At 38.5% G+C, this 25,128-nt stretch overlaps 1 protein-coding gene across 4 annotated transcripts in view; it reads left to right on the forward strand.

The window, feature by feature from the left end:
• MED22 (mediator complex subunit 22) overlaps positions 1-25,128 on the forward strand; it is a 156,960-nt gene that overhangs the window by 23,172 nt on the left and 108,660 nt on the right. For all 4 annotated transcript variants that reach the window (XM_053695761.1, XM_053695758.1, XM_053695759.1 and 1 more), the window contains exon 2: positions 10,093-10,233. In XM_053695761.1, the coding sequence (XP_053551736.1) occupies positions 10,111-10,233 (123 nt within the window). In that variant the 5' untranslated portion in view covers positions 10,093-10,110. The remainder of the gene's footprint in view (positions 1-10,092; positions 10,234-25,128) is intronic.

The raw sequence follows: 25,128 nt of genomic DNA on the forward strand, positions 1-25,128 counted from the left end.
GTTAGCACCTGGTTGTCAATCTTGCTTCACAGCTTGTGTGCAGGTTCAAATGAAAACTCCCGGTCATATCTCAAGCAGCAGGTCCTGACAAAAGAATGTCAGGACCTGCTGCTTAAGATATGACCGGGAGTTTGACAACCAGGTGCTAACACAGAGTTCTTCACAACTGACATCAGGGGGAGATACAGTTTCCATACTCCAGGAGGTGCCATTCTTTCGCTGACACGAATCATCCTTACTTCAAAAACCCTCAATCATATGAGGTAAGTGCACATCTGAGTTGGGGATATATAGGAGAAGATCCCACACCTGTCTACATCATCTTATATATTATATTTTATATGAACTTCTCGTCTGTTACAATACATATGAGTTGTGGATTTTAATTGTTTAAATACATAAATTCCAAGTCATGCATATATAATTCAGGGTTGATTCTAACAATTTTATTATCCACAATTTGCCAAATAATACTTATATTTGCATATAAGCGCCATCCAAGCCACAAAATCTAGGCTTCAGATTGTCTATATTTATAGGCAAAAATATATATCTATAATACCAAGTAGCTAAATGTAAGGGTCAAAGTTGCTATACCGCAAAGGGGAAGTAATAGCCCTATTAAACTTCCCAATAAAAATTAAAGATAGAAAAAGGATTGTGGTTAAAGCGCATCAGACCAAATCTATATAATCTCCTATAAGTATCCAGAGACGCTACTCCACAGTATATATAGGAACTGTGGATATATTATTATAACAATGGATGTTTTGTATGTGGTGTATTACAGAAATTATATACATATACATTTAATACCATGTTATACCGGCAATACATTAAATAGAAATATATATACATCAATAAATGGCTTCAATTGGAATTCATCCAAGAGTTAAAATAAAACACAGAGAATAGAAAATGTCCGTTTCTCTCTGAGGAGACACAATTGAAACAAATGATGTAAAACAATATATAAAAAAGTCTTATTCCAGATGTTAGTAATAACTTTCAGTATAAGAATGCCGAAAAGGAAATCAGACAGTCTGTCTTTTTAGATGTGCAAATAGATTCTTTAAAATCTTCATATCCGTGTCTGGTTAAAAGATGGGTACTGACCAGATTTCACCTCAATCTAATGAGGTAAGTGCATCGCCCACTAGTAAACTCCTTTGTTTCTTTGTAGAGTACGGCAGGGAGCTCTAGGTCTCGTCTTGGAAAGTAACTTCCGTCTCTCCCAGGATAGACTTATGACACTGTACGGTGCTTCCACAGGGGTAAAAGCATAAAACAGAAAGGAACACTAATAGTGTAATACTGTTTTTTTATTAGCAAATAAAATATACACATATATGATTCCTTTGGAAATGTGCTTACTAGAAGGAACCTCAGCAAATGAGGTATGTGTAGCGTAAAAACGATGTTGAATCACAATGTTAATTCACACTGTTCGGACAACCAATGTATCATGAAAGAACTACCAGGACTGGGTAGCCCATAAGAAAACCGCCTTACGCATTTCGAAGTGTTTTCTCAGAGTGATTACTTCTTCATCAGAGGTTTAATAGGGAAAAACGCCGGTCCTGTACGTTATTTTATAGTGAATCAAAAAAGTGGGCGTGTGGTCCTGGTAGTTGTTAATTGGAGGGTGCGGGGGTCTGAGGAGTTTGTTTCTAATCCAATAGAAAACTTGCTATGTTTCAAGCGCGGCACAGAGTTGATGACTAAGTGCCGATAGATTTATATGTGTATATGTATTATTTTCAAAGAAATTTACAACAGAAAAAAGGGGGGGGGGGGAGTAAAAATAAACATAACCATAACTATGTGCGTCTAGAGGAACCGCTTGTCAATATAGCCATTCCACATATGGGGCTTATATTTAGTGTTACAAAAATCATTGTCTATTTGCTCCCCATACGGTACACTATCCCGCATCCGGATGCGATGTTAGAGATACTGTGTGGTTATATAGTATGTGTGTGTGAGAGATACTGTGTGGTTATATAGTGTGAGTGTGTGTGTGTGAGAGAGAGAGAGATACTGTGTAGTTATATAGTGTGAGTGTGTGTGTATGAGAGATACTGTGTGGTTATATAGTGTGTGTGTGAGAGAGAGAGATACTGTGTAGTTATATAGTGTGTGTGTGAGAGAGATACTTTGTGGTTATATAGTGTGTGTGTGAGAGAGATACTGTGTGGTTATATAGTGTGTGTGTGAGAGAGATACTGTATGGTTATATAGTGTGTGTGTGAGAGAGAGATACTGTGTGGTTATATAGTGTGTGTGTGAGAGAGAGAGATACTGTGTAGTTATATAGTGTGTGTGTGAGAGAGATACTTTGTGGTTATATAGTGTGTGTGTGAGAGAGATACTGTGTGGTTATATAGTGTGTGTGTGAGAGAGATACTGTGTAGTTATATAGTGTGTGTGTGAGAGAGATACTGTGTAGTTATATAGTGTGTGTGTGAGAGAGATACTTTGTGGTTATATAGTGTGTGTGTGAGAGAGATACTGTGTAGTTATATAGTGTGTGTGTGAGAGAGATACTTTGTGGTTATATAGTGTGTGTGTGAGAGAGATACTGTGTGGTTATATAGTGTGTGTGTGTGAGAGAGATACTGTATGGTTATATAGTGTGTGTGTGAGAGAGAGATACTGTGTGGTTATATAGTGTGTGTGTGAGAGAGATACTGTATGGTTATATAGTGTGTGTGTGAGAGATACTGTGTGGTTATATAGTGTGTGTGTGAGAGATACTGTGTGGTTATATAGTGTGTGTGTGAGAGATACTGTGTGGTTATATAGTGTGTGTGTGAGAGAGATACTGTATGGTTATATAGTGTGTGTGTGAGAGAGATACTGTGTGGTTATATAGTGTGTGTGTGAGAGATACTGTGTGGTTATATAGTGTGTGTGTGAGAGAGATACTGTGTGGTTATATAGTGTGTGTATGAGAGATACTGTGTGGTTATATAGTGTGTGTGTGAGAGAGATACTGTGTGGTTATATAGTGTGTGTATGAGAGATACTGTGTGGTTATATAGTGTGTGTGTGAGAGAGATACTGTGTGGTTATATAGTGTGTGTATGAGAGATACTGTGTGGTTATATAGTGTGTGTGTGAGAGAGATACTGTGTGGTTATATAGTGTGAGTGTGTGTGTGTGTGTGTGAGAGATACTGTGTGGTTATATAGTGTGAGTGTGTGTGTGTGTGAGAGAGAGAGATACTGTGTAGTTATATAGTGTGAGTGTGTGTGTATGAGAGATACTGTGTGGTTATATAGTGTGTGTGTGAGAGAGATACTGTATGGTTATATAGTGTGTGTGTGAGAGAGAGATACTGTGTGGTTATATAGTGTGTGTGTGTGTGAGAGAGATACTGTGTGGTTATATAGTGTGTGTGTGAGAGAGATACTGTATGGTTATATAGTGTGTGTGTGAGAGAGAGATACTGTGTGGTTATATAGTGTGTGTGTGTGAGAGAGATACTGTGTGGTTATATAGTGTGTGTGTGAGAGAGATACTTTGTGGTTATATAGTGTGTGTGTGAGAGAGATACTGTGTGGTTATATAGTGTGTGTGTGTGAGAGAGATACTGTGTGGTTATATAGTGTGTGTGTGAGAGAGATACTGTGTGGTTATATAGTGTGTGTGTGAGAGAGAGATACTGTGTGGTTATATAGTGTGTGTGTGTGTGAGAGATACTGTGTGGTTATATAGTGTGTGTGTGTGTGAGAGATACTGTGTGGTTATATAGTGTGTGTGAGATACTGTGTGGTTATATAGTGTGTGTGTGTGTGAGATACTGTGTGGTTATATAGTGTGTGTGTGAGAGAGATACTGTGTGGTTATATAGTGTGAGTGTGTGTGTGTGTGAGAGATACTGTGTGGTTATATAGTGTGAGTGTGTGTGTGAGAGAGAGAGATACTGTGTAGTTATATAGTGTGAGTGTGTGTGTATGAGAGATACTGTGTGGTTATATAGTGTGTGTGTGAGAGAGATACTGTATGGTTATATAGTGTGTGTGTGAGAGAGAGATACTGTGTGGTTATATAGTGTGTGTGTGTGTGAGAGAGATACTGTGTGGTTATATAGTGTGTGTGAGAGAGATACTGTATGGTTATATAGTGTGTGTGTGAGAGAGAGATACTGTGTGGTTATATAGTGTGTGTGTGTGTGTGTGAGAGAGATACTGTGTGGTTATATAGTGTGTGTGTGTGTGAGAGAGATACTGTGTGGTTATATAGTGTGTGTGTGTGTGAGAGAGATACTGTGCGGTTATATAGTGTGTGTGTGTGTGAGAGAGATACTGTGTGGTTATATTGTGTGTGTGTGTGTGAGAGAGATACTGTGTGGTTATATAGTGTGTGTGTGTGTGAGAGAGATACTGTGTGGTTATATAGTGTGTGTGTGTGAGAGAGATACTGTGTGGTTATATAGTGTGTGTGTGTGTGAGAGAGATACTGTGCGGTTATATAGTGTGTGTGTGTGTGTGTGAGAGATACTGTGTGGTTATAGTGTGTGTGTGTGTGTGTGAGAGAGATACTGTGTGGTTATATAGTGTGTGTGTGAGAGAGAGATACTGTGTGGTTATATAGTGTGTGTGTGAGAGAGATACTGTGTGGTTATATAGTGTGTGTGTGAGAGAGATACTGTGTGGTTATATAGTGTGTGTGTGTGAGAGAGATACTGTGTGGTTATATAGTGTGTGTGAGAGAGAGATACTGTGTGGTTATATAGTGTGTGTGTGAGAGAGATACTGTGTGGTTATATAGTGTGTGTGAGAGAGAGATACTGTGTGGTTATATAGTGTGTGTGTGAGAGAGATACTGTGTGGTTATAGTGTGTGTGTGTGTGTGTGAGAGAGATACTGTGTGGTTATATAGTGTGTGTGTGAGAGAGAGATACTGTGTGGTTATATAGTGTGTGTGTGAGAGAGATACTGTGTGGTTATATAGTGTGTGTGTGAGAGAGATACTGTGTGGTTATATAGTGTGTGTGTGTGAGAGAGATACTGTGTGGTTATATAGTGTGTGTGAGAGAGAGATACTGTGTGGTTATATAGTGTGTGTGTGAGAGAGATACTGTGTGGTTATATAGTGTGTGTGAGAGAGAGATACTGTGTGGTTATATAGTGTGTGTGTGAGAGAGATACTGTGTGGTTATATAGTGTGTGTGTGAGAGAGATACTGTGTGGTTATATAGTGTGTGTGTGTGAGAGAGATACTGTGTGGTTATATAGTGTGTGTGTGAGAGAGATACTGTGTGGTTATATAGTGTGTGTGTGAGAGAGAGATACTGTATGGTTATATAGTGTGTGTGTGAGAGAGATACTGTATGGTTATATAGTGTGTGTGTGAGAGAGATACTGTGTGGTTATATAGTGTGTGTGTGAGAGAGAGATACTGTGTGGTTATATAGTGTGTGTGTGAGAGAGTGATACTGTGTGGTTATATAGTGTGTGTGTGAGAGAGATACTGTGTGGTTATATAGTGTGTGTGTGAGAGAGATACTGTGTGGTTATATAGTGTGTGTGTGTGAGAGTGATACTGTGTGGTTATATAGTGTGTGTGTGTGAGAGTGATACTGTGTGGTTATATAGTGTGTGTGTGAGAGAGATACTGTGTGGTTATATAGTGTGTGTGTGTGAGAGTGATACTGTGTGGTTATATAGTGTGTGTGTGTGAGAGAGATACTGTATGGTTATATAGTGTGTGTGTGAGAGTGATACTGTGTGGTTATATAGTGTGTGTGTGAGAGAGATACTGTGTGGTTATATAGTGTGTGTGTGAGAGAGATACTGTGTGGTTATATAGTGTGTGTGTGTGAGAGAGATACTGTGTGGTTATATAGTGTGTGTGTGTGAGAGAGATACTGTGTGGTTATATAGTGTGTGTGTGTGAGAGAGATACTGTGTGGTTATATAGTGTGTGTGTGAGAGAGATACTGTGTGGTTATATAGTGTGTGTGTGAGAGAGATACTGTGTGGTTATATAGTGTGTGTGTGTGTGAGAGTGATTCTGTGTGGTTATATAGTGTGTGTGTGAGAGAGATACTGTGTGGTTATATAGTGTGTGTGTGAGAGAGATACTGTGTGGTTATATAGTGTGTGTGTGTGTGTGAGAGTGATACTGTGTGGTTATATAGTGTGTGTGTGAGAAAGATACTGTGGTTATATTGTGTGATACTGTGTGGTTATATAGTGTGTGTGTGAGAAAGATACTGTGGTTATATTGTGTGATACTGTGTGGTTATAGTGTGTGTGATTGCTGGTTGGCTAGAAAACCTCACAGGCTTCCACTGATTCTTCCGAAAATTAATGCACACTATATACCGGCAATTAGGTGCTGTATTACAAAATGTCTCTACACAGTATATACCGGCAATTAGGTGCTGTATTACAAAATGTCTCTACACAGTATATACCGGCAATTAGGTGCTGTATTACAAAATGTCTCTACACAGTATATACCGGCAATTAGGTGCTGTATTACAAAATGTCTCTACACAGTATATACCGGCAATTAGGTGCTGTATTACAAAATGTCTCTACACAGTATATACCGGCAATTAGGTGCTGTATTACAAAATGTCTCTACACAGTATATACCGGCAATTAGGTGCTGTATTACAAAATGTCTCTACACAGTATATACCGGCAATTAGGTGCTGTATTACAAAATGTCTCTACACAGTATATACCGGCAATTAGGTGCTGTATTACAAAATGTCTCTACACAGTATATACCGGCAATTAGGTGCTGTATTACAAAATGTCTCTACACAGTATATACCGGCAATTAGGTGCTGTATTACAAAATGTCTCTACACAGTATATACCGGCAATTAGGTGCTGTATTACAAAATGTCTCTACACAGTATATACCGGCAATTAGGTGCTGTATTACAAAATGTCTCTACACAGTATATACCGGCAATTAGGTGCTGTATTACAAAATGTCTCTACACAGTATATACCGGCAATTAGGTGCTGTATTACAAAATGTCTCTACACAGTATATACCGGCAATTAGGTGCTGTATTACAAAATGTCTCTACACAGTATATACCGGCAATTAGGTGCTGTATTACAAAATGTCTCTACACAGTATATACCAGCAATTAAAGTGAAGGTCCATTTTGATGAATTAGTGCCCGGTTTTTAATAAACCTATTAAAAACAAGGGCACTTTAATTAATCAAAATTGACATTTCACTGTTTTTTTCCAAAAACTTACCTTTTAATCCTGGCAGCCGCTCCAGCTCTTCCTCCGCCCGTCGTTGCATCAGGCCGAGATTCCTCCTCCGGCGGGGGGGAGCTGTGATTGGAGGAAGCCTAATTCGTCATTCCTGACGTCTGCAGAAGCTTTCGACGGCCGGGGGAATCGCTGGAGCGGCATTCAGGATTAAAAGGTAAGTTTTTGAAGAATTAAAGTGCCCTTGTTTTTAATAGGTTTATTAAGAACCGGGCACTAATTCATCAAAATGGACCTTCACTTTAAGCACTTCATTACAAAAGGTCTGCACATAAAAATGTTTATATATGCACAATATATATATCAGTAATGAAGTGCTGCAATGCACAAGGTCTACACACAAAATACATATTTATATATACACAGTATATATCAGTAATTAAGCACTTCATTACAAAAGGTCTGCACATAAAAATGTTTATATATGCACAGTATATATATCAGTAATTAAGTGCTGCAATGCACAAGGTCTACACACAAAATACATATTTATACACAGTATATATCAGTAATTAAGCACTTCATCACAAAAGTCGGTACACAGTATATATCGGCAATTAAGTGTCTCATTACAAAAGGTCTGTACACAAATAATTATATATGCACAGTATCTTTCAGCAATTAAGTGACCCATTACATAAGGTCTGCACGCACAATAAATGTTTTATATATGCACAGTATATATCAGCAATTAAGTGACACATTACATAAGGTCTGCATGCACAATAAATGTTTTATATATGCACAGTATCTATCAGCAATTAAGTGACACATTACATAAGGTCTGCACGCGCAATAAATGTTTATATATGCACAGTATATATCAGTAATTATATGTCACATTACATAAGGTCTGCACACACAATAAATGTTTATATATGCACAGTATCTATCAGCAATTAAGTGACACATTCCATAAGGTCTGCACGCACAATAAATGTTTTATATATGCACAGTATCTATCAGCAATTATTTGCCACATTACTAAAGGTCTGCACGCACAATAAATGTTTTATATATGCACAGTATCTATCAGCAGTTAAGTGACACATTACATAAGGTCTGCACACACAATAAATGTTTTATATATGCACAGTATCTTTCAGCAATTAAGTGACACATTACATAAGGTCTGCACACACAATAAATGTTTTATATATGCACAGTATCTTTCAGCAATTAAGTGACACATTACATAAGGTCTGCACACACAATAAATGTTTTATATATGCACAGTATCTATCAGCAATTAAGTGACACATTACATAAGGTCTGCATGCGCAATAAATGTTTATATATACACAGTTTATATCAGTAATTAAGTGCTGCATTACAAAAGGTCTGCACACACAATAAATGTTTATATATGCACAGTATATATCAGTAATTATATGTCACATTACATAAGGTCTGCACACACAATAAATGTTTATATATGCACAGTATCTATCAGCAATTAAGTGACACATTACATAAGGTCTGCATGCGCAATAAATGTTTATATATACACTGTATTTATCAGTAATTAAGTGACACATTGCAAAATGTCTGCACGCACAATAAATGTTTATATATGCACAGTATATATCAGCAATTAAGTGACCCATTACATAAGGTCTGCACGCACAATAAATGTTTATATATGCACAGTATCTTTCAGCAATTAAGTGACCCATTACATAAGGTCTGCACGCACAATAAATGTTTTATATATGCACAGTATCTATCAGCAATTAAGTGACACATTACATAAGGTCTGCACACACAATAAATGTTTATATATGCACAGTATATATCAGTAATTAAGTGACACATTACATAAGGTCTGCACGCACAATAAATGTTTTATATATGCACAGTATCTATCAGCAATTAAGTGACACATTACATAAGGTCTGCACGCGCAATAAATGTTTTATATATGCACAGTATCTATCAGTAATTAAGTGACACATTACATAAGGTCTGCACGCACAATAAATGTTTTATATATGCACAGTATCTATCAGCAATTAAGTGACACATTACATAAGGTCTGCACGCGCAATAAATGTTTATATATATACACGGTATCTTTCAGCAATTAAGTGACACATTCCATAAGGTCTGCACGCACAATAAATGTTTTATGTATGCACAGTATCTATCAGCAATTAAGTGACACATTACATACGGTCTGTACATACAATAAATGTTTATAAATGCACAGTATATATCAGTAATTAAGTGACACATTACATAAGGTCTGCACACACAATAAATGTTTATATATGCACAGTATCTATCAGCAATTAAGTGACACATTACATACGGTCTGTACATACAATAAATGTTTATAAATGCACAGTATATATCAGTAATTAAGTGACACATTACAAAATGTCTGCACACACAATAAATGTTTACATATGCACAGTATATATCAGTAATTAAGTGACCCATTACATAAGGTCTGCATGCGCAATAAAGGTTTATATATGCACAGTATCTATCAGCAATTAAGTGACACATTACATAAGGTCTGCATGCGCAATAAATGTTTATATATGCACAGTATCTATCAGCAATTAAGTGACACATTACAAAATGTCTGCACGCACAATAAATGTTTATCTCTGCACAGTATACATTGGTCTTTAAACATCTCTTTTTGGGGCAGCAGGAATTGTACTTTCCATGACTTAATTACTGTAAAAGCATGTAGAATAGAATAAAAAGTACATTAAGTGTTTTTAGTTTAGGTAATGAAATATGTGATAGGGAATTATACTGTAAGTTTTATGTCCCTTTAATACACAATATATGCTGATGCCTGTTTCTCCCGTTTTGCGCTAGTATTCATCTGGTTCAGACATGTCTCAGCAGCGTGTTTTGCCGCAGAGCAAGGAGACTCTCCTTCAGTCATACAACAAGAGGTTAAAAGACGACATTAAATCCATCATGGACAACTTTACTGAGATCATAAAGACAGCCAGGGTTTGTACCACGCACGTGCCTACATAACAGCATGTAATCTATCGCTATATACAGCGCACTCCAAGAAGGGTATCAGATTATGTAGACATATTATTACATGTATTTATTAGTGATAGACCTGTCCCTCTAGAAGGGTATCAGATTATGTAGACATATTATTACATGTATTTATTAGTGATAGACCTGTCCCTCTAGAAGGGTATCAGATTATGTAGATATATTATTACATGTATTTATTAGTGATAGACCTGTCCCTCTAGAAGGGTATCAGATTATGTAGACATAGTATTACATGTATTTATTAGTGATAGACCTGTCCCTCTAGAAGGGTATCAGATTATGTAGATATATTATTACATGTATTTATTAGTGATAGACCTGTCCCTCTAGAAGGTTATCAGATTATGTAGACATATTATTACATGTATTTATTAGTGATAGACCTGTCCCTCTAGAAGGGTATCAGATTATGTAGACATATTACATGTATTTATTAGTGATAGACCTGTCCCTCTAGAAGGTTATCAGATTATGTAGATATATTATTACATGTATTTATTAGCGATAGACCTGTCCCTCTAGAAGGGTATCAGATTATGTAGATATATTATTACATGTATTTATTAGTGATAGACCTGTCCCTCTAGAAGGGTATCAGATTATGTAGATATATTATTACATGTATTTATTAGTGATAGACCTGTCCCTCTAGAAGGGTATCAGATTATGTAGACATATTACTTGTATTTATTAGTACTAGACCTGTCCCTCTAGAAGGGTATCAGATTATGTAGACATATTACAGCGCACTCCAAGAAGGGTATCAGATTATGTAGACATAGTATTACATGTATTTATTAGTGATAGACCTGTCCCTCTAGAAGGGTATCAGATTATGTAGACATATTACATGTATTTATTAGTGATAGACCTGTCCCTCTAGAAGGGTATCAGATTATGTAGACATAGTATTACATGTATTTATTAGTGATAGACCTGTCCCTCTAGAAGGGTATCAGATTATGTAGATATATTATTACATGTATTTATTAGTGATAGACCTGTCCCTCTAGAAGGTTATCAGATTATGTAGATATATTATTACATGTATTTATTAGCGATAGACCTGTCCCTCTAGAAGGGTATCAGATTATGTAGATATATTATTACATGTATTTATTAGTGATAGACCTGTCCCTCTAGAAGGGTATCAGATTATGTAGATATATTATTACATGTATTTATTAGTGATAGACCTGTCCCTCTAGAAGGGTATCAGATTATGTAGACATATTACTTGTATTTATTAGTACTAGACCTGTCCCTCTAGAAGGGTATCAGATTATGTAGACATATTATTACATGTATTTATTAGTACTAGACCTGTCCCTCTAGAAGGGTATCAGATTATGTAGACATATTACATGTATTTATTAGTGATAGACCTGTCTCTCTAGAAGGGTATCAGATTATGTAGACATATTATTACATGTATTTATTAGTACTACACCTGTCCCTCTAGAAGGGTATCAGATAATGTAGATATATTATTACATGTATTTATTAGTGATAGACCTGTCCCTCTAGAAGGGTGTCAGATTATGTAGACATATTATTACATGTATTTATTAGTACTAGACCTGTCCCTCTAGAAGGGTGTCAGATTATGTAGATATATTATTACATGTATTGTATTTATTAGTGATAGACCTGTCCCTCTAGAAGGGTATCAGATTATGTAGACATATTATTACATGTATTTATTAGTGATAGACCTGTCCCTCTAGAAGGGCATCAGATTATGTAGACATATTACATGTATTTATTAGTGATAGACCTGTCCCTCTAGAAGGGTATCAGATTATGTAGACATATTACATGTATTTATTAGTGATAGACCTGTCCCTCTAGAAGGGTATCAGATTATGTAGACATATTATTACATGTATTTATTAGTGATAGACCTGTCCCTCTAGAAGGGCATCAGATTATGTAGACATATTACATGTATTTATTAGTGATAGACCTGTCCCTCTAGAAGGGTATCAGATTATGTAGACATATTATTACATGTATTTATTAGTACTAGACCTGTCCCTCTAGAAGGGTGTCAGATTATGTAGACATATTATTACATGTATTTATTAGTGATAGACCTGTCCCTCTAGAAGGGCATCAGATTATGTAGACATATTATTACATGTATTTATTAGTGATAAACCTGTCCCTCTAGAAGGGTATCAGATTATGTAGACATATTATTACATGTATTTATTAGTACTAGACCTGTCTCTCTAGAAGGGTATCAGATTATGTAGACATATTATTACATGTATTTATTAGTGATAGACCTGTCCCTCTAGAAGGGTATCAGATTATGTAGACATATTTTCTTTCATGTAATTAGCAAGAGTCCATGAGCTAGTGACGTATGGGATATACATTCCTACCAGGAGGGGCAAAGTTTCCCAAACCTCAAAATGCCTATAAATACACCCCTCACCACACCCACAATTCAGTTTTTACAAACTTTGCCTCCGATGGAGGTGGTGAAGTAAGTTTGTGCTAGATTCTACGTTGATATGCGCTCCGCAGCAAGTTGGAGCCCGGTTTTCCTCTCAGCGTGCAGTGAATGTCAGAGGGATGTGAGGAGAGTATTGCCTATTTGAATGCAGTGATCTCCTTCTACGGGGTCTATTTCATAGGTTCTCTGTTATCGGTCGTAGAGATTCATCTCTTACCTCCCTTTTCAGATCGACGATATACTCTTATATATACCATTACCTCTGCTGATTCTCGTTTCAGTACTGGTTTGGCTTTCTACAAACATGTAGATGAGTGTCCTGGGGTAAGTAAATCTTATTTTCTGTGACACTCTAAGCTATGGTTGGGCACTTTGTTTATAAAGTTCTAAATATATGTATTCAAACATTTATTTGCCTTGACTCAGAATGTTCAACTTTCCTTATTTTCAGACAGTCAGTTTCATATTTGGGATAATGCATTTGATTTAATCATTTTTTCTTACCTTCAAAAATTTGACTCTTCCCTGTGGGCTGTTAGGCTCGCGGGGGCTGAAAATGCTTCATTTTATTGCGTCATTCTTGGCGCAGACTTTTTTGGCGCAAAAAAAATCGTTTCCGTTTCCGGCGTCATACGTGTCGCCGGAAGTTGCGTCATTTTTTGACGTTATTTTGCGCCAAAAATGTCGGCGTTCCGGATGTGGCGTCATTTTGGCGCCAAAAAGCATTTAGGCGCCAAATAATGTGGGCGTCTTATTGGCGCGAAAAATATGGGCGTCGCTTTTTTCTCCACATTATTAAAGTCTCATTTTTTCATTGCTTCTGGTTGCTAGAAGCTTGTTCTTTGGCATTTTTTCCCATTCCTGAAACTGTCATTTAAGGAATTTGATCAATTTTGCTTTATATATATATGTTGTTTTTTCTCTTACATATTGCAAGATGTCTCACGTTGCATCTGAGTCAGAAGATACTACAGGAAAATCGCTGTCTAGTGCTGGATCTACCAAAGCTAAGTGTATCTGCTGTAAACTTTTGGTAGCTATTCCTCCAGCTGTTGTTTGTATTGATTGTCATGACAAACTTGTTAAAGCAGATAATATTTCCTTTAGTAAAGTACCATTGCCTGTTGCAGTTCCTTCAACATCTAAGGTGCAGAATGTTCCTGATAATATAAGAGATTTTGTTTCTGAATCCATAAAGAAGGCTATGTCTGTTATTTCTCCTTCTAGTAAACGTAAAAAATCTTTTAAAACTTCTCTCCCTACAGATGAATTTTTAAATGAACATCATCATTCTGATTCTGATGACTCTTCTGGTTCAGAGGATTCTGTCTCAGAGGTTGATGCTGATAAATCTTCATATTTATTTAAAATGGAATTTATTCGTTCTTTACTTAAAGAAGTACTAATTGCTTTAGAAATAGAGGATTCTGGTCCTCTTGATACTAATTCTAAACATTTGGATAAGGTATTTAAAGCTCCTGTGGTTATTCCAGAAGTTTTTCCTGTTCCTAATGCTATTTCTGCAGTAATTTCCAAAGAATGGGATAAATTGGGTAATTCATTTACTCCTTCTAAACGTTTTAAGCGATTATATCCTGTGCCGTCTGACAGATTAGAATTTTGGGACAAAATCCCTAAAGTTGATGGGGCTATTTCTACCCTTGCTAAACGTACTACTATTCCTACGTCAGATGGTACTTCGTTTAAGGATCCTTTAGATAGGAAAATTGAATCCTTTCTAAGAAAAGCTTATCTGTGTTCAGGTAATCTTCTTAGACCTGCTATATCTTTGGCTGATGTTGCTGCAGCTTCAACTTTCTGGTTGGAAACTTTAGCGCAACAAGTAACACATCATGATTCTCATGATATTATTATTCTTCTACAGCATGCTAATAATTTTATCTGTGATGCCATTTTTGATATTATCAGAGTTGATGTCAGGTTTATGTCTCTAGCTATTTTAGCTAGAAGAGCTTTATGGCTTAAAACTTGGAATGCTGATATGGCTTCTAAATCAACTTTACTTTCCATTTCTTTCCAGGGTAACAAATTATTTGGTTCTCAGTTGGATTCCATTATTTCAACTGTTACTGGGGGGAAAGGAACTTTTTTACCACAGGATAAAAAATCTAAAGGTAAAAGCAGGGCTAATAATCGTTTTCGTTCCTTTCGTTTCAACAAAGAACAAAAGCCTGATCCTTCATCCTCAGGAGCAGTTTCAGTTTGGAAACCATCTCCAGTCTGGAATAAATCCAAGCCAGCTAGAAAGGCAAAGCCTGCTTCTAAGTCCACATGAAGGTGCGGCCCTCATTCCAGCTCAGCTGGTAGGGGGCAGGTTACGTTTTTTCAAGGAAATTTGGATCAATTCTGTTCACAATCTTTGGATTCAGAGCATTGTTTCAGAAGGGTACAGAATTGGTTTCAAGATGAGACCTCCTGCAAAGAGATTTTTTCTTTCCCGTGTCCCAGTAAATCCAGTAAAAGCTCAAGCATTTCTGAAATGTGTTTCAGATCTAGAGTTGACTGGAGTAATTATGCCAGTTCCAGTTCCGGAACAGGGGATGGGGTTTTATTCAAATCTCTTCATTGTACCAAAGAAGGAGAATTCCTTCAGACCAGTTCTGGATCTAAAAATATTGAATCGTTATGTAAGAATACCAACGTTCAAGATGGTAACTGTAAGGACTATCTTGCCTTTTGTTCAGCAAGGGAATTATATGTCCACAATAGATTTACAGGATGCATATCTGCATATTCCGATTCATCCAGATCATTATCAGTTCCTGAGATTCTCTTTTCTGGACAAGCATTACCAGTTTGTGGCTCTGCCGTTTGGCCTAGCTACAGCTCCAAGAATTTTTACAAAGGTTCTCGGTGCCCTTCTGTCTGTAATCAGAGAACAGGGTATTGTGGTATTTCCTTATTTGGACGATATCTTGGTACTTGCTCAGTCTTTACATTTAGCAGAATCTCATACGAATCGACTTGTGTTGTTTCTTCAAGATCATGGTTGGAGGATCAATTTACCAAAAAGTTCTTTGATTCCTCAGACAAGGGTAACCTTTCTGGGTTTCCAGATGGATTCAGTGTCCATGACTCGGTCTTTAACAGACAAGAGACGTCTAAAATTGATTGCAGCTTGTCGAAACCTTCAGTCACAATCATTCCCTTCGGTAGCCTTATGCATGGAAATTCTAGGTCTTATGACTGCTGCATCGGACGCGATCCCCTTTGCTCGTTTTCACATGCGACCTCTTCAGCTCTGTATGCTGAAGCAATGGTGCAAGGATTACACGAAGATATCTCAATTAATATCTTTAAAACAGATTGTTCGACACTCTCTAACATGGTGGACAGATCACCATCGTTTAATTCAGGGGGCTTCTTTTGTGCTTCTGACCTGGACTGTAATTTCAACAGATAAAAGTCTCATAGGTTGGGGAGCTGTGTGGGGATCTCTGACGGCACAAGGAGTTTGGGAATCTCAGGAGGTGAGATTACCGATCAATATTTTGGAACTCCGTGCAATTTTCAGAGCTCTTCAGTTTTGGCCTCTTCTGAAGAGAGAATCGTTCATTTGTTTTCAGACAGACAATGTCACAACTGTGGCATACATCAATCATCAAGGAGGGACTCACAGTCCTCTGGCTATGAAAGAAGTATCTCGAATTTTGGTTTGGGCGGAATCCAGCTCCTGTCTAATCTCTGCAGTTCATATCCCAGGTATAGACAATTGGGAAGCGGATTATCTCAGTCGCCAAACGTTGCATCCGGGCGAATGTTCTCTTCACCCAGAGGTATTTCTTCAGATTGTTCAAATGTGGGAACTTCCAGAAATAGATCTGATGGCGTCCCATCTAAACAAGAAACTTCCCAGGTATCTGTTCAGATCCCGGGATCCTCAGGCGGAGGCAGTGGATGCATTATCACTTCCTTGGAAGTATCATCCTGCCTATATCTTTCCGCCTCTAGTTCTTCTTCCAAGAGTAATCTCCAAGATTCTGAAGGAATGCTCGTTTGTTCTGCTGGTAGCTCCGGCATGGCCTCACAGGTTTTGGTATGCGGATCTTGTCCGGATGGCATCTTGCCAACCGTGGACTCTTCCGTTAAGACCAGACCTTCTGTCACAAGGTCCTTTTTTCCATCAGGATCTGAAATCCTTAAATTTAAAGGTATGGAGATTGAACGCTTGATTCTTGGTCAAAGAGGTTTCTCTGACTCTGTGATTAATACTATGTTACAGGCTCGTAAATCTGTATCTCGAGAGATATATTATAGAGTCTGGAAGACTTATATTTCTTGGTGTCTTTCTCATAATTTTTCTTGGCATTCTTTTAGAATACCGAGAATTTTACAGTTTCTTCAGGATGGTTTAGATAAGGGTTTGTCCGCAAGTTCTTTGAAAGGACAAATCTCTGCTCTTTCTGTTCTTTTTCACAGAAAGATTGCTATTCTTCCTGATATTCATTGTTTTGTACAAGCTTTGGTTCGTATAAAACCTGTCATTAAGTCAATTTCTCCTCCTTGGAGTTTGAATTTGGTTCTGGGAGCTCTTCAAGCTCCTCCGTTTGAACCTATGCATTCATTGGACATTAAATTACTTTCTTGGAAAGTTTTGTTCCTTTTGGCCATCTCTTCTGCCAGAAGAGTTTCTGAATTATCTGCTCTTTCTTGTGAGTCTCCTTTTCTGATTTTTCATCAGGATAAGGCGGTGTTGCGAACTTCTTTTGAATTTTTACCTAAAGTTGTGAATTCCAACAACGTTAGTAGAGAAATTGTGGTTCCTTCATTATGTCCTAATCCTAAGAATTCTAAGGAGAAATCGTTGCATTCTTTGGATGTTGTTAGAGCTTTGAAATATTATGTTGAAGCTACGAAATCTTTCCGTAAGACTTCTAGTTTATTTGTTATCTTTTCCGGTTCTAGAAAAGGCCAGAAAGCTTCTGCCATTTCTTTGGCATCTTGGTTGAAATCTTTAATTCATCTTGCCTATGTTGAGTCGGGTAAAACTCCGCCTCAAAGAATTACAGCTCATTCTACTAGGTCAGTTTCTACTTCCTGGGCGTTTAGGAATGAAGCTTCGGTTGACCAGATTTGCAAAGCAGCAACTTGGTCCTCTTTGCATACTTTTACTAAATTCTACCATTTTGATGTATTTTCTTCTTCTGAAGCAGTTTTTGGTAGAAAAGTACTTCAGGCAGCGGTTTCAGTTTGAATCTTCTGTTTATGTTATTCGTTAAACTTTATTTTTGGGTGTGGATTATTTTCAGCAGGAATTGGCTGTCTTTATTTTATCCCTCCCTCTCTAGTGACTCTTGTGTGGAAAGATCCACATCTTGGGTAGTCATTATCCCATACGTCACTAGCTCATGGACTCTTGCTAATTACATGAAAGAAAACATAATTTCTCCAACATAGGTGTGTCCGGTCCACGGCGTCATCCTTACTTGTGGGATATTCTCTTCCCCAACAGGAAATGGCAAAGAGCCCAGCAAAGCTGGTCACATGATCCCTCCTAGGCTCCGCCTACCCCAGTCATTCTCTTTGCCGTTGTACAGGCAACATCTCCACGGAGATGGCTTAGAGTTTTTTAGTGTTTAACTGTAGTTTTTATTATTCAATCAAGAGTTTGTTATTTTAAAATAGTGCTGGTATGTACTATTTACTCAGAAACAGAAAAGAGATGAAGATTTCTGTTTGTATGAGGAAAATGATTTTAGCACCGTAACTAAAATCCATGGCTGTTCCACACAGGACTGTTGAGAGCAATTAACTTCAGTTGGGGGAACAGTGTGCAGTCTCTTACTGCTTGAGGTATGACACATTCTAACAAGACGATGTAATGCTGGAAGCTGTCATTTTCCCTATGGGATCCGGTAAGCCATGTTTATTAAGATAGTAAATAAGGGCTTCACAAGGGCTTATTAAGACTGTAGACTTTTTCTGGGCTAAATCGATTCATTATTAACACATATTTAGCCTTGAGGAATCATTTATTCTGGGTATTTTGATATGATTATATCGGCAGGCACTGTTTTAGACACCTTATTCTTTAGGGGCTTTCCCTAATCATAGTCAGAGCCTCATTTTCGTGCCGGTATGGCGCACTTGTTTTTGAGGACAGCATGGCATGCAGCTGCATGTGTGTGGAGCTCTGATACATAGAAAAGTCTTTCTGAAGGCATCATTTGGTATCGTATTCCCCTTTGGGCTTGGTTGGGTCTCAGCAAAGCAGATTCCAGGGACTGTAAAGGGGTTAAATATAAAAACGGCTCCGGTTCCGTTATTTTAAGGGTTAAAGCTTCCAAATTTGGTGTGCAATACTTTTAAGGCTTTAAGACACTGTGGTGAAATTTTGGTGAATTTTGAACAATTCCTTCATACTTTTTCGCAATTGCAATAATAAAGTGTGTTTAGTTTAAAATTTAAAGTGACAGTAACGGTTTTATTTTTATCAAGTTTATGCCTGTTTAACATGTCTGAACTACCAGATAGATTGTGTTCTGACTGTGGGGAAACCAAGGTTCCTTCTCATTTAACTATATGTAAAAATGATGCCCAAGATGATTCCTCAAGTGAGGGGAGTAAGCATGGTACTGCATCATCCCCTCCTTCGTCTACACCAGTCTTGCCCATACAGGAGGCCCCTAGTACATCTAGTGCGCCAATACTCCTTACTATGCAACATTTAACGGCTGTAATGGATAATTCTATCAAAAACATTTTAGCCAATATGCCCACTTATCAGCGAAAGCGCGACTGCTCTGTTTTAGAAAATTCTGTAGAGCATGAGAACGCTGATGATATGGTTTCTGAAGGGCCCCTACACCAGTCTGAGGGGGCCAGGGAGGTTTTGTCTGAGGGAGAAATTTCAGATTCAGGAAACATTTCTCAACAAGCTGAACCTGATGTGATTACTTTTAAATTTAAGTTGGAACATCTCCGCGCTCTGCTTAAGGAGGTGTTATCCAATTTGGATGATTGTGATTATCTGGTCATTCCAGAACCACTATGTAAAATGGAAAAGTTCTTAGAGGCCCCGGGGCCCCCCGAAGCTTTTCCTATATCCAAGCGGGTGGCGTACATTGTTAGTAAAGAATGGGACAGGCCCGGTATACCTTTAGTACCTCCCCCCATATTTATAAAATTGTTTTCCTATAGTCGACCCCAGAAAGGACTGATGGCAGACAGTCCCCAAGGTCGAGGGGGGCGGTTAGACCCACCGCACACCCTAATATTCACTCACCCAAAGGCTCTTTTAAGAGCCACCAAATTGTCTCTTCAACGAGCTGCAATGCTATGTTTATTTTAAATCTTTCCCACCGAAACCTTTTTTCTACTTCAATGTATATAGTTTGCGCAACCTCAATGGTTAGTCAGGAAATTCACTTGCTTTATTTTAGACCGCACATACAATCTTACTATTCTCTCAGATAAAGACTTCAGCTTTATATTACCTAAGTGCCATTGTAGTTTCACAAACCATACTTTTTTTTTTTTTTTTTTTTTTTTTTTTTTATTGACAAATCTAGTTTTTAAACTACACTAATCATGATTCCTTCACAATATAGTTCACCACTCATACCTGTCGGTATCTTGGATTGTGATAACTATTGATAACGGCTGAAAAGAGCCAACAGATTTTCAAAAAAAAAAAAAAAGAAAAAAAAAGAGATTATTTCAGAAATCACTGGGGGAAAAGGCCATGCTCTCCCTCAGGACAAGTCCTTTAAGACAAAGAACAAACAAAATAATTTTCGTTCCTTTCGGAATTTCAGGAGCGGCCTCGCTTCATCCTCCCCTACTACAAAGCAAGAGGGTAACGCTTCACAACCCAGGCCAGCCTAGAAACCTTACCAGGGCTGGAACAAGGGTAAACAGGCCAAGAAGCCTGCAGCTGCTTCCAAGACAGCATGATGGGGTAGCCCCAGATCCGGGACCGGATCTAGTAGGGGGCAGACTCTCTCTCTCTCTCTCTCTCTCTTCGCTCAGGCTTGGGCAAGAGACGTACACGATCCCTGGGCCTTAGAGATTGTATCCCAGGGATATTTTCTAGAATTCAAGGACTCCCCTCCAAAGGGAAGATTCCACATTTCTCGTTTGTCTACAGACCAGACAAAGAAAGAGGCGTTCTTACGCTGTGTAGAAGACCTACATACAGTGGGAGTGATCCACCCAGTTCCAATTGCGGAACAAGGGCTGGGTTTTTACTCAAACCTGTTTGTGGTTCCCAAGAAAGAAGGAACTTTCAGACCAATCCTGGATCTCAAAATTCTAAACAAATTCCTCAGAGTCCCATCATTCAAGATGGAGACCATTCGGACAATCTTACCAATGATCCAGGAGGGTCAATATATGACTACCGTGGATCTAAAGGATGCGTATCTGCACATTCCTATCCACAAAGATCACCAGTTTCTCAGGTTTGCCTTTCTGGACAAGCATTATCAGTTTGTGGCTCTTCCTTTCGGGTTGGCCACTGCTCCCAGAATTTTCACAAAGGTGCTAGGGTCCCTCCTGGCTGTACTAAGACCGCGGGGCATAGCAGTGGCGCCTTATCTGGACGACATCTTAATTCAGGCGTCGACTTTCCAAAGAGCCAAGTCTCACACGGAAATTGTAGTGGCCTTTCTGAGGTCTCACGGGTGGAAGGTGAACATCAAAAAGAGTTCTCTCTCCCCCCTCACAAGAGTTTCCTTCCTAGGAACCCTAATAGACTCGGTAGAAGTGAAAATATTTCTGACGGAGGTCAGAAAGTTAAAACTCAACTACTTGCCGAGCTCTCCATTCCATTCCTCGGCCATCTGTAGCTCAGTGCATGGAGACAATTGGACTAATGGTAGCGGCAATGGACATAGTCCCTTTTGCACGGATACACCTCAGACCACTGCAACTATGCATGCTCAAACAGTGGAATGGGGATTATGCAGATTTGTCTCCTCAAATACAGTTGGACCAGGGGACCAGAGATTCTCTTCTCTGGTGGTTGTCTCAGGATCACCTGTCTCAAGGAATGTGTTTCCGCAGACCAGAGTGGATCATCGTAACGACCAACGCCAGTCTGTTGGGCTGGGGTGCAGTCTGGGACTCCCTGAAAGCTCAGGGCTTATGGTCTCGGGAAGAAGCTCTTCTCCCGATAAACATTCTGGAACTGAGGGCGATATTCAACGCGCTTCAGGCATGGCCTCAGCTAGCTGCGGCCAAATTCATCAGATTTCAGTCGGACAACATCACGACTGTAGCTTACGTCAATCATCAAGGTGGAACAAGGAGTTCCCTAGCAATGATGGAAGTAACCAAAATAATCAGATGGGCGGAGGATCACTCTTGCCATCTCTCAGCAATTCACATCCCAGGAGTAGACAACTGGGAGGCGGATTTTCTAAGTCGTCAGACTTTTCACCCGGGGGAGTGGGAACTCCACCCGAAGGTATTTGCCCAGCTGACTATGGGGCACTCCAGAATTGGATCTGATGGCGTCCCGTCAGAACACCAAACTTCCTCTTTACGGGTCCAGGTCCTGGGATCCCCAGGCGCTGCTGATAGATGCTCTAGCTGCGCCTTGGTCCTTCAATCTGGCCTATGTTTTTCCACCGTTTCCTCTCCTCCCTCGTCTGGTTGCCAGAATCAAGCAGGAGAGGGCTTCGGTGATTCTAATAGTGCCTGCGTGGCCACACAGGACCTGGTATGCAGACCTAGTGGACATGTCATCTGTGCCACCATGGACACTACCAATGAGGCAGGACCTTCTAATACAAGGTCCTTTAAAACATCCAAATCTAATTTCTCTGCGTCTGACTTCTTGAAGGTTGAACGCCTAATTCTATCAAAGCGGGGTTTCTCTGAGTCGGTTATTGATACCCTGATTCAGGCTAGAAAGCCTGTCACCAGGAAATTCTACCAAAAGATTTGGCGAAAATATCTTTTTTGGTGCGAATCCAAGGGTTACTCATGGAGTAAGGTTAGGATTCCCAGAATTTTGTCTTTTCTCCAAGAAGGATTGGAGAAAGGATTATCAGCTAGTTCCTTAAAGGGACAGATATCTGCTTAGTCTATTCTTTTTCACAAACGTCTGGCAGAGGTACCAGACGTTCAAACGTTTAGTCAGGCTTTAGTCAGAATCAAGCCTGTTTATAGATCGGTGGCTCCGCCATGGAGTCTGAATTTAGTTCTTTCAGTTCTGCAAGGGGTTCCGTTTGAACCTTTTACATTCCATAGATATTAAGCTTTTATCTTGGAAAGTTGTTTTTTTTTTGGTAGCTATCTCTTCTGCTCGAAGAGTTTCAGAGTTATCTGCTTTACAGTGTGATTCACCTTACCTGGTGTTCCATGCAGATAAAGTAGTTTTGCGTACCAAACCCGGTTTTCTTCCTAAGGTTGTGTCTAATAAGAATATTAATCAGGAAATTGTTGTTCCTTCTCTGTGTCCTAATACTTCGTCGAAGAAGGAACGTCTGTTACACAATCTTGATGTGGTTCGTGCTTTAAAGTTCTATTTATAAGCAACTAAGGATTTCAGACAAACAACTTCTTTGTTTGTTATCTATTCTGGTAAGAGGAGAGGTCAGAAGGCGACCGCTACCTCTCTTTCCTTTTGGCTGAAAAGCATCATCCGTTTGGCCTGTGAGACTGCTAGCCAGCAGCCTCCTGAAAGAATTACTGCTCATTCTACCAGAGCAGTGGATTGCACATGGGCTTTTAAAAATGAGGCTTCTGTTGAACAGATTTGTAAGACAGCGACTTGGTCTTCACTGCATACTTTTGACAAATTTTACAAATTCAATACTTTTGCTTCTTCGGAGGCTATTTTTGGGAGAAAGGTTTTACAAGCAGTGATGCCTTCCGTTTAAGGTACCTGTCTTGTTCCCTCCCTTCATCCGTGTCCTAAAGCTTTGGTATTGGTATCCCACAAGTAAAGGATGAATCCGTGGACTGGATACACCTTACAAGAGAAAACAGAATTTATGCTTACCTGATAAATTTATTTCTCTTGTGGTGTATCCAGTCCACGGCCCGCCCTGTCATTTTAAGACAGGTGGTTTTTATTTTTAAACTACAGTCACCACTGCACCCTATGGTTTCTCCTTTTTCTTCTTAACCTTCGGTCGAATGACTGGGGGGTGGAGCTAGAATGGGAGCTATATGGACAGCTCTGCTGTGTGCTCTCTTTGCCACTTCCTGTTGGGAAGGAGAATATCCCACAAGTAAAGGATGAATCCGTGGACTGGATACACCACAAGAGAAATAAATTTATCAGGTAAGCATAAATTCTGTTTTATTAGTGATAGACCTGTTCCTATAGAAGGGTATCAGATTATGTAGACATAGTGTTACATGTATTTATTAGTGATAGACCGGTCTCTCTAGAAGGGTATCAGATTATGTAGACATATTATTACATGTATTTATTAGTGATAGACCTGTCCCTCTAGAAGGGTATCAGATTATGTAGATATATTATTACATGTATTTATTAGTACTAGACCTGTCCCTCTAGAAGGGTATCAGATTATGTAGATATATTATTACATGTATTTATTAGTACTAGACCTGTCCCTCTAGAAGGGTATCAGATTATGTAGACATATTATTACATGTATTTATTAGTACTAGACCTGTCCCTCTAGAAGGGTGTCAGATTATGTAGATATATTATTACATGTATTTATTAATACTAGACCTGTCCCTCTAGAAAGGTATCAGAATATGTAGATATATTATTACATGTATTTATTAGTGATAGACCTGTCCCTCTAGAAGGGCGTTAGATTATGTAGACATATTATTACATGTATTTATTAGTACTAGACCTGTTCCTCTAGAAGGGTGTTAGATTATGTAGACATATTATTACATGTATTTATTAGTACTAGACCTGTTCCTCTAGAAGGGTATCAGATTATGTAGATATATTATTACATGTATTTATTAGCGATAGACCTGTCCCTCTAGAAGGGTGTCAGATTATGTAGATATATTATTACATGTATTTATTAGTGATGGACCTGTCCCTCTAGAAGGGTGTCAGATTATGTAGATATATTATTACATGTATTTATTAGTGATAGACCTGTCCCTCTAGAAGGGTGTCAGATTATGTAGACATAGTATTACATGTATTTATTAGTACTAGACCTGTTCCTCTAGAAGGGTATCAGATTATGTAGATATATTATTACATGTATTTATTAGTGATAGACCTGTCCCTCTAGAAGGGTATCAGATTATGTAGATATATTATTACATGTATTTATTAGTGATAGACCTGTCCCTCTAGAAGGGTATCAGATTATGTAGACATATTACATGTATTTATTAGTGATAGACCTGTCCCTCTAGAAGGGTGTCATATTATGTAGGCATAGTATTAC

The sequence above is a fragment of the Bombina bombina genome, chromosome 12 (assembly GCF_027579735.1).
Source record: "Bombina bombina isolate aBomBom1 chromosome 12, aBomBom1.pri, whole genome shotgun sequence".
NCBI lineage: Eukaryota > Metazoa > Chordata > Amphibia > Anura > Bombinatoridae > Bombina > Bombina bombina.